Source organism: Pteropus alecto, unplaced genomic scaffold, assembly GCF_000325575.1.
Source record: "Pteropus alecto unplaced genomic scaffold, ASM32557v1 scaffold146, whole genome shotgun sequence".
Taxonomy (NCBI): domain Eukaryota; kingdom Metazoa; phylum Chordata; class Mammalia; order Chiroptera; family Pteropodidae; genus Pteropus; species Pteropus alecto.
In genome coordinates this window covers 5617564-5627856 of record NW_006442107.1, presented here as the reverse complement: position 1 = coordinate 5627856, position 10293 = coordinate 5617564, and the positions used below count along the sequence as shown (strand labels likewise).

Below are 10293 nucleotides of genomic sequence, written 5' to 3'. Positions count from 1 at the left end.
CTTCATTACAGGTGTCCAAAGACTTCAGTTTCATATTATATGAGCAACCACTGATCTAAAACAGATTAAACACAACCCGTGCAGGGATGCTTTTGACTTACCTGTCCGTCCAATATGCTACTATTTTTTTTTTAAATGTGGAATTAAGGGTGAGGTTCTAAGGGAATTTTTGACATCCATAGTACAGGTGTTTGATGCAACTGTCACTTAGGGTGAGTCCCTTCCCTTTCCTAGGCATTAGTCAGCTCTGAGAGATGTGAAATGGTAGGTAGAGCTGCAAAACCAGCGGATTCTGGAGGTGAGAGTAGAGCAGAGCAACAACCGTGTGCCTCCTCCACTGGACTGGTGCTTTGCCCACCTCCACATCTATCATGTACCTGGCTCATGGCAGATGCTCAATAACCATCTCCTGACAAGGTGGGCTTTCTAGTCCTAAGATGTCATTTGGTCCCTTTCCTGGGCCCAGGACAGGATTATTGTAAACCTGATGCAAACACTGTCCTTGAGGTAAGATTGAAGAGATGGAAATGGGAGAGATAGAAAATGAAGTCCTTTAGATGTTTCGGTTATTAAATTTCCTCCACAAGGCCCAAAACAGACCAACCAGCTGAGCTGGGAATATTGATACTAACCTGGATCTAAATCAAGATTTTTATTTATTCTCACGAACTTCACCGTGGACAGGTCAGTTAGCAAGCCTTATATAATGTTTGTTAAATCAATAGAATATCAAACTAAGATTTTAATGGTCCACAGGGCCAAACCAGAATGGAGGAAAGTAGAAAAGCTGTTTTCCTGGGCTGGATACGTCATGCTCAAGTGATCTCACCCATTCCTGTCACTCTATTTAACTCCTGACCACCAGTGATGCCCACCTCTTTGCTTTAGCTCTAACCTGTCTCCAGAGCACTGGATCTATTATTTCCAAGTGTCTAAAGAGGCCTCCCCCATAGAAACAAATCTACAATAAACCTTATTTTCTCCTCCTTTCCCACAGCTGTACCTTCTGGCATTAAATTCCTATAATATTTACAGCTATTTTTTATTGGTTCAGTAACCATCTGAGTGCTAGCTGTTTTATAGCAGACAGTTAAAGAAATGAGACACAGTCCAGCCTGGTGGGGAAAAGAGACGTGTAAAGGCCTAACAAGTGCTATGTGGGCTTAAAGGAGGGAACACTTTGCTTCATCCCGCAGTCAGAATGATATCACAGAGCAGGGATGAAGTATTCATAATACCTTGTATATTCTCCTTGGCGGCTCAACCAGTAAGGGTTTTCAAGGCAAAATCCTTTTCTTATATGCTTATTTCCTAGCCTGGCACTTAGCATGGAGCAACTGGCAAACAACGAATCACTGACCCAGGCACACACAGTAACAGGCCAAAGTTAAATGTAGCTCATCTGCCAGGCACCAAGCAGTGCTCTCTACCTGCACACTGAGCTTCTCTCTCTGTGCAGCCTTGCCCTGAGGGAGTTTAAATGTAGCAGAATGTCTCTTTTTTTAATCTTCACGAAGACTTTCCCCATTGAATTGACTGTAGAGATGTCTACCCTTTTCAGATTAACTGTGGACACTCCTGCTACCTCTGCACCATCATCACCACAAATGAATAGCACTTAACATTTGCTGAATTCTAATTACTTAATATATGGATCATTCATTTAACCCTCACAACAAGCCTATGCGGTGGGCACTACTGTTATCTGCATTTTAAAGATAAAAGAGGCATGAAAGGCTAGGTGACTTTCCCAGGGTCATGGGGCTAGTTAAGTGATGGTGAGGCTCCCAAATCTATGCTCTCTGACACTCCACTCATCTTCTTGGGGTGGTGGTCCTGTCACATCTATCTTTTGCACTCTAGGATGTTTAAGTACTAAGTTGGGGCATCTGCAAAAATAAGAACAGAGTGCTCACCAAAAAAGGAAAGAGAGCTGCCATTTATTTAGCTTTGCTCTCTCCCATCCAAGACCAAGCTGATCTCTAAACAAGCATCCAAACCCGAAGCTCATTAACTTCGTGTGTGCCTCAATAAGGTGAACACTACAATGATGTACAATTACATGCTAATAAGTCAATGCCCAAGAGCCCTGTAAAACAACTGCAAAGGGCCAGGATTATCACAGTATGCAAATGTACCAGGAAAATCATTACCTACTTAGTCCCTTTCATTTTGGTGGGTTTAACATGAGAAGAATAATCCATGCTACTAGACGAGATTTCATTTTACAGCTGTAGTAACCAAGTACATAAAAGCCTGAATCTGTCCCAATAGCTTCTAAAAGATTTTTCCCATAGTGTCAGAGGCAAAAATAATGAAATCTTGCAAATGTACAGTTAATAGGACCCCAGTGGACAGTAACTTCAAAAATGCATGGTCTATAAGACATTAAAGGCTTGATTTTAGTTTCTGCACTGTTCCTGTTAATAACAATGTCTAATTAAAACATCTGTAAAATACTGATAGTTTTAATTTTACATAAAATTTCCAAAACAACTGTTACACAGTATAATAGGCATCTGCAATGAATAGGTTATTAATGGAAATATTATTTTAAATTAAAATCAGGTTCTAAACTTAAATTAGTCATCTCTGGCTAATGAAGAGAAAAAGAAGTCACCCGTGCTGGGAATAACACAGCAGATAATCTAGTTTCCAACATCCGTTAAAGCAAATTTACTCGCTCACTTAGGCTAAAGGACAATTTATTTTGCTTCTTCTGACATGTATTCCACTTGGCACTTCTGATGGGTTTCACAGTTGAACTTAATATTAAAACTACAGCTTAATGCACCTTTCAATGTATTACTTTATAATCTTAAAAAACACCATTCAACTTTATTCACAATCTGAATCCACCCCACTCCTCCAATTTACCATTGGGAGAAAGCAGAGAACATGACTCTCTGCGGTAGATTCTCCCTCCTGGCCCTGCCTAACCTGATGAATATTTTAAAAGGAATGGCATAAAATCCCAGCTTTCCCTTTCTTTTACAAAATAAAACAAAAGAGAGAAGCAAGGCTTAGTGGCTGGCTGCAATTCAATACCTTTCTTTCTAATTAATGCACAATAAAAGGGAGTTGAACTGTGTCAGCGCTGAGGGGCGTGACTGCCTGTGTTGGCACTGAGTTGGTGAGGGATTCATTCCAGACGATGAAAAGCTGCGTTTCAAGTTGCTTCTGATTCACATAATGGTTCACAGTAGATGCTGCAGAATGTGGTCCACAGCATGGGGGAAACTCTCACAAGTTAAGTAAGGAGGTGGATTAATTTTTTCTTCATCTGCTGCTCGGTATTTTCCTGAAATGAAAGTAAAGCCAATGAACAAAAGCTGCTGCTACTGCTAGAATGTCACAGTAATCACACCCTGAGAGCACCTGGGCCATCACAGAGCCACCCTTACAACCACCAGAAAATCAGGGGCTCCACATCTCCCTTTTAGTGAGGCCTCAGAATGCAACAAGGCAATTCAAAGAAATATATTCAGCGTCTTCCCACGTCCTGGCCTTTCACAATGGATAATTAGAGGGACTGGGTCGCCTGTCAGTGAGGGTTCCCTTCAAATCTCCACAGGTGATGAAGTAATTTTCTTCCCCCACCAACGCTAAAGATAAGACTAGTGATTAAACCAATGCTTTTAAGTGAAAGCCCAGACTCCATAGGACAAAGGCCTTGTCATCTCCAGAAGGTGACTGTTGCCAAGGAAGGACCCTGTAAGCCTGGCAAATGAGAGCGCCTAGGGGTGGGAGGAAAGAGTAAAGGATGCTCAGGATAGGCCACATGCACAGCAGGGCATGAAGGGGCAGGACACCGCCTAACTCTCCCCAGACTCTGCAATTCAAGACACACAACTGAGCACCCCAACACAGCAGAGGAACCATTCCACACAGTGGTCACAGAGCTTTTACAAATGCAGATCAGATGATACACGGCCCCTGTTTGAACACCTTTACTGGGTTTCAGTGCCCTTCAGAAAGAACCCCAAATCTCTACTGCCGCCTACCATGCCCTTTGACATCTGGCCCCAGCACCCCTTCTAACCTTACAGCATGTGCTCCTTTCACGAGGCTGCAATTTTAGACCTGACCTGGCTCTTCTGAGGACCCTGACACCTGCTATTCCACTTTGCCTCCAATGTTCTTCTCACCTGGCTACCTTCCTCACATTTCAGGTCAGACTCCATGTTCCCATCAGATTAGATCCCTTCCCTGTTATTCTCTCTCTTAGTGCCCTGTTCTTTGCCTCTACATTTGTAACAATTTGTAACTATATATTTAATGCTGTCTCACACCTAAGACTGAAAGTTCTCTGAGAGTAGGGACTAGGCCTGCTATAGTCCCTAATATATTCCCAGCACCTAACATAATGACCGGCACACAGGGTGAGCATTCCACAATTTAAGAATAGAAGGGAGGGAGGAAGGGAAGGAGGGAGGGAGGAACACTGCTTTAGCTGAGGCCTTGGGGAACCAGGCCACCTGTCCCGCAGCCACCTGGGCTGCCTCTGCACGTTCCCCTTCTCCTTGCTCTCTCATCTTTTTTTTCCTGTGATTTCTGCTATTTATTCTTCCACATTTTCCAGTATCCTCTGACTAAATCCAGCTCCCCCAACAAAACAACCATCATTTTCTACATCCTTCCATTTCCTACAACTGCTTCTTTAAGAGGCTTTGCCCAGCAAACACAAAGCCTGAAAATGCTGTTCTACACCTTTGCACTATGGTGGCAAAGATGCTTCCTGTTTTGTCTTACTGACTATGAATTCCTACAGGAAAGGAACAAGCATCAAACGTACAAAGGCAAAGAATATACACCTCATTCATTTTAGCATCCTCAAGGTACCTGTCCACAATTTGGCCCATATGGCAAACTCTAACTGCTAGCTTTTTCTCAAGCTTAAATCCCATTAAGTATAAACTCCTTTGCATGATTTCTACTTGGTCTCATAGGTAAGTTAATGACTAACTATTGCTCTACCATCAACTTCCAGGCCATGATAAGAGCTTGCAGAATGCTTTGCTGAATCTGGCCCAGCAAGTGGAGTGACTACAAAGTACAAACTGACACAGTGACATATGTACGATAATTTTAGCCCATTGTACTGTGTTTGGCATACAGCAGGTGCACAATAATGTTGGCTGAGTGAATGACACAGGCCACTATCACTCTGCCTGACTCTGTGGCAATCTGTGCTTTCCTGAATGGGTAATTGATGAATGGAGGAAGAATACAAGGAAACCCATGTTGATGATAGTAGATAAAAAAGAGTGATCTCATCTTTTCTAGGTGACTTACATGCTGAACAGAAAAAAATTCTGATTAGGACTAGTCAAAATCTTTATTAACATATCATTAAACAAATGTATATTGAGCATCTACCACAGGTTACTCTTTGAGAATCAAAATGGCTCAAGACTCCATAAAAAAGCACTTATTACTGAATAAGTTAAAGTCTTTATAGTACATTTCAACACTAGGAAGCCTAGCAATTGTTCAAATGCACTGAGTTCAAATATATCAGTGGAGCCGGCTACTCTGCGTGATTTCCAAACAGTGGGCTTACCTGGGATTTTTTCTGACCAGAGGTGAATAGTACAAATGGGCCTGTTTCCATGTGTTGGACTTAGCTGCTCTACAAGTCATACATTTTAGATTTGGTTGCATTATGCTGCTGGCTTTTCTAAGACTATCTGGATGCCTCTGCGATAAGCTGATTACAACCAAGTGCCAGTCAGAAAAAAAGGTAGAGCCAACGGAAAGCTGAGCCACAAGACACTGGCATAGGCCCAGTTTTGATACTTAAATCTTTACTTGTGTGAGCTAAAGAAAGGAAATGTTCATGGGAATAATGCACAAGAGGAAAAATATTTATCTGAGGATTTCCTCAATGATCAGAAAATAAAGTGGTGAATGTGTGAAAATTAAGATATGGGGAAGGATAAGGAGAATGGCTATTTTTCTGACTTCTGCTACTTCCTCTTTGCTTAACTTAAAGGGCAGTGTGCTGCTGAGAAGGTGCTAATCATTTTGACTGAGAAACCTGAAAAATCTGTCAATTCTCGAGTGACTGGTGTCACCGTCTGTAGAACTCCAATGGTTTACCCCAAACCCCAGGCACAAGTAGACTGTGTTTCCACTCTGTTCACACAGGGCCTTGCCAAATACTTCTTATTCATTGTAGCTGCAGCTACGTTTTCTTGTTTCTATTTTTAAATTCAAAATAGCTTTTATGCAACCACATTTTCTTGAACAAATGTTACAGTCATGAGTTAATGTACTTTTTCTAAAAAATTTCTAAATGGCAGCTCTTCTGTGACTTCATGTTTAAATCGTCTCTTTTATGAACAGCCTATTAAATAGTTTCATTACCATTATGTGAAAACAGGCAAATGAGCTCTCAGAAACATTTGTGGAACCATTTATCTGTCATTTGATTTATAAGAGCCCAACGACAATCCTTGGACAAGACTTCTGGCTCTCATTCTTAAACATGTGGTATTAGTTCTAAGCTCAGCAGGTGCCATCTGAGGGGTGGGGTGGGGGACTCTTCGTTGTCTCTAAAAAAGCTCATTAAGTTCCAATGCACAAGCATTCAACCCACACATAGCTCTCGTGACTTCCGTTACTCTGAGAGAACTTTTTAAATTACACTCCATAAAAGAAAACTGCACAAAATCATACACTGTGAGAGCAAGAAGGGATCAGTCCAGCCCTGTCACTCTGAAAGGGCTTCAAGAGGTAAAGGGCCTTAACCACAGTCTCGCACAGCTAGTCAGCACAGAGTTGAGGCTAGGACCTAGGACACTTAATCAGTTCTCTGTACTCATAGTACTGTATTAGCTGAGTCCTCCCCATTAAGCATCTTGCTTTTTCGTAAATTTATTTGAGGGATCACACAGAGTATACCTAATTTTGGTACAAAAAATAGTTTCTATTTTTTGTAAGTGAAAAAATAAGAAAAAAAATTTTGTGTGTTTTTTAAAAAATGCAAACATTAACATAAGCATCATATCACCTAGCTGGCTGATTCCTACAGAGATAAATGCAAACATTAACATAAGCATCATATCACCTAGCTGGCTGGTTCCTACAGAGATCAACTTCATCATCTTAGAGCTGGCATAAAAAGAAAAGAAATTTTTATAGAGCACCACAATCAATGGTCTTTGGTCCATTTCAATGTGGTAATTTGCATATCCAGAAAATCATATGAATGCTAACTGCCAACTGTGTATGGTTATCCCTGGGTAAGTCTGAACTCCGATCTTCCTAGTATTGTATAGCATGGGCCCCACCCACGCTGTCTTTTTCCCTGTAATCCTAAAACCAGTTTATTTTTGCTATGTCGCAGAAAGGGAATTAAAGTGTCCAGTGGGCTTTGCCATTTCTGCACTTTTCTTTAAGCAACTGTGTATCCTACCATCTGTTTTAGAGAATGCTTACATAGAAGATACATACCAGTTTTTACTAAGATGCCCAGCATACCAACATTCTGAGCCCCACCAACATCATCCCTGCAATCCTAGAAAAGCATAAAGAAAACATTTAGTCCATGTTTCCAGTTACCTTACCAATAAAACTCTATCAACTGATGACATAGTAGGCTGCAATGGCCAATTATAATCTCATGGTTTTTTTTTAATATGAAAGAGAGAGGAAGGTATAAAAAAGGGTCAATCCACATGTAGTAGTCTGAGGAAGCATACCATTTGGAAAGGGAAGCGTTGCAGGGGTGGAAAATGCACAACAGAGTAGTACTTCTAGTAACCAAACTCAAAGAGCACAGTCACAGTTCTTCACGTTTTGCCACATGTACACTGATCTCCTCTTAAAACAGATCATGGAAAAATGCATTCTATCCATCTGGCAGCTTCTAAGGTGAATGATCCAATTGCAGACAGTGAATAAACTATATTCAGAAAATAGCTTTTCTGCCACCCATATAATGTATTATCCTTACTATCCATCCAATTGTCTGTAACAGGTGGAATCAAGTCAAATCAGTATGCCTGAACAGATTCTGGGACTGTGATACTCACTTCACTCTTGGGAATAGCATATCAGTTAGAAAACTTAGCTCCTCTTTCCAATTCTTCTTCAAGACAGGGATGCATACACTTGGTTGATTGTGATGATAAATGCAAGGTAATAAAATCCAAGGACTGGAAGAAACATCAATAAAATCAATCCTGCTATCTCATGTCTATAAGCAGGATTCATTCAGGCTATGCCTGAAGAAAATATTTTCTGTTAAAATCATTAATATTATTCAACAACAGCCCTTGGAAATGAGTTTTAGAATGTCAAAATCATTTGAAGTCTTAAAACCTTTTCTGTTGCATCTACACTTGTCCTGTTGAAGCAGTGGAGATAGGGGAGGGGAAGAGAAGGAATAAGGGAGAGGAGGAAAAGTGGACAAGGAAAGGGAAAGAAAAAACTGCTATTCTTTTGGATAACAAATAACCTTGCGCGACACTGCTATCGCATGCCTTTCCACCCACCACACTGTCCCAACACCAGTATCTCCAGGATAAAGAACTCTGAAGTCTCCAGGCTCAGATAACCACTTCTGCAAGCACACCCTCGCCTAAGAAAGTCAGATCAACGCTTGCCAAGAGGAAGAGATGTGACTGAAAAGATGGTTTCTCAAAAACAGTATCAAGTTTAATGATTATCCTATTTGGGTTTAGATGAGCAAACACAGAAGTGGAAAAGCGTATCAGGAGGGCCACGATACATTTGCGCCATCGCAAGTTAAGTTTATTTTAGAGGGAGCCCACAGCCTCAAGTTCTATTCCAGCTGTGCCCCTAATTAGCTATGGGTATTCAGGCATGCAAATTTACCCCTCTGGGCTTTAGTTTCCCAGTTATAAAATGAGGAGGTTTGGACTAGACAATCTCAATGGTCCCTTCCAGCCTAATGCGTTACTAAAATTAAAATATAATCCTTGCCACCTACTTACCACAAGGCAGTGTGCTTTCTAGCTCTTTCTCCCTTATGGCACACATAGAAAATGTTTTCCCACTACACAGGGGTAAACTGACAAGGTACTCACAGCCAGAGGTCACCGGTTAGGCCCCCAATCACCCAGGTTCAGCCCTGCTATTCAGAGGACTGAGGCAATCAATATCTTTAGCTATTTGTGGCACAATGATTGGGAAGTTCTTCCGCAAAGCATATACTAAGAAAAAAATCAATAATGGTAGAATTCTTTAGGTATAGGTTTTTACGTACTTAAGTAATATTCAAAAAATCTAAATATCTGTAGAGGTTTCTTTGAAAAGACATAAAACATTTAATTGACTTGCATTTAATGGCCTTTTTGAATTTATCTCATCACAATATAAAGAATGCCAGAAATAATCAAAATTTCAGTTCTTTAGAAGAATATAACTAAACGTCAACCAGAAAGCTTGTTTTATAGGTAACCACTTATTACCATTTGATATTAGCAGCAGCAGAGCCTGCTTGTATTTCAAAGCAGTGCTTCAAAATTGGCTCTTCCTAGCATGACAGGTGAGCTAAGGGCATTTCCTGGGCTCTTCTACTTACATCTCCTATCATGATGGCCTCCTCAGGTTCATAGCCAGTGCCCCGCAGTGCTTCCAAAAAGAACGTTTTCTCTGGTTTTCCCACTACTGTGGCTTTGGTATCTGTGGCATACTCCAAAGCAGTCACAAATGGTCCAGGGCCCAGGGCTAAGCCATCTTTCCTCTTGTAATACCTGGCTTTGTGGATTGCTATCAGAGGCGCCCCATCAAGGAGTAACCTAGAGAGACAGAGAAAACGGAAACAGGCTAAAAGGAAGGCTTTATGACTGGGAAAGAACGTTGGACTTACAAAGCAGTTTTATTCATATTCACAGAAAGAAATAGTTTCTTATTAACTTTTAATGACTTACCATCTTCTAATAAATTCACAAGAAACTGCTGGGAATTACACGGAGACACACTAAAGTAAGGTGATAGATTATTAAATTTGGGATTGCTTCAACCTTTTATCGTTAGTGGTTTCAGACACTTTACCTGAATCACCAGGGAAAGCGAAGAGAAATAAAGCTAAATAAGACACTCAAGGGAAGAAGCTTAACTTAATGAGACAAGTTGTTCTAACTTTCCCTAATGGTAAGCAAGAGGATCTTGAGTCCGTTACAAGACGACACAACTGTTGCTGTAGTGACGTGTTCAGCTAACTCTTAAAATATCTGATTTCCTGTTCCCTCTACTCCAAAATGTAGACGCAGACAACATTTTAGTGGTTACTAGAGGGAAAGGGTGTAGGGGGGAGAAGAG

At 40.9% G+C, this 10293-nt stretch overlaps 1 protein-coding gene across 8 annotated transcripts in view; it reads right to left on the bottom strand.

Annotated features, from left to right (window-relative positions):
- Nucleotides 1-2448: 2448 nt before the first annotated feature.
- The window catches only part of HDHD2 (haloacid dehalogenase like hydrolase domain containing 2), a 34046-nt gene continuing 26201 nt past the window's right edge, over nt 2449-10293 (bottom strand). For 6 of the 8 annotated variants that reach the window (XM_006919923.3, XM_015595736.2, XM_025038621.1 and 3 more), the window contains 3 exons: nt 9554-9770; nt 7459-7522; nt 2449-3301 (listed from right to left, as the gene is read on the bottom strand). In XM_006919923.3, coding sequence (XP_006919985.1) covers nt 3198-3301; nt 7459-7522; nt 9554-9770 — 385 coding nt within the window. In that variant the 3' untranslated portion in view covers nt 2449-3197. Of the gene's footprint in view, nt 3302-7458; nt 7523-8039; nt 8163-9553; nt 9771-10293 lie in introns of all 8 variants that reach the window. The other 2 variants (XR_003042582.1, XM_015595740.2) reach the window with 2 other exon arrangements.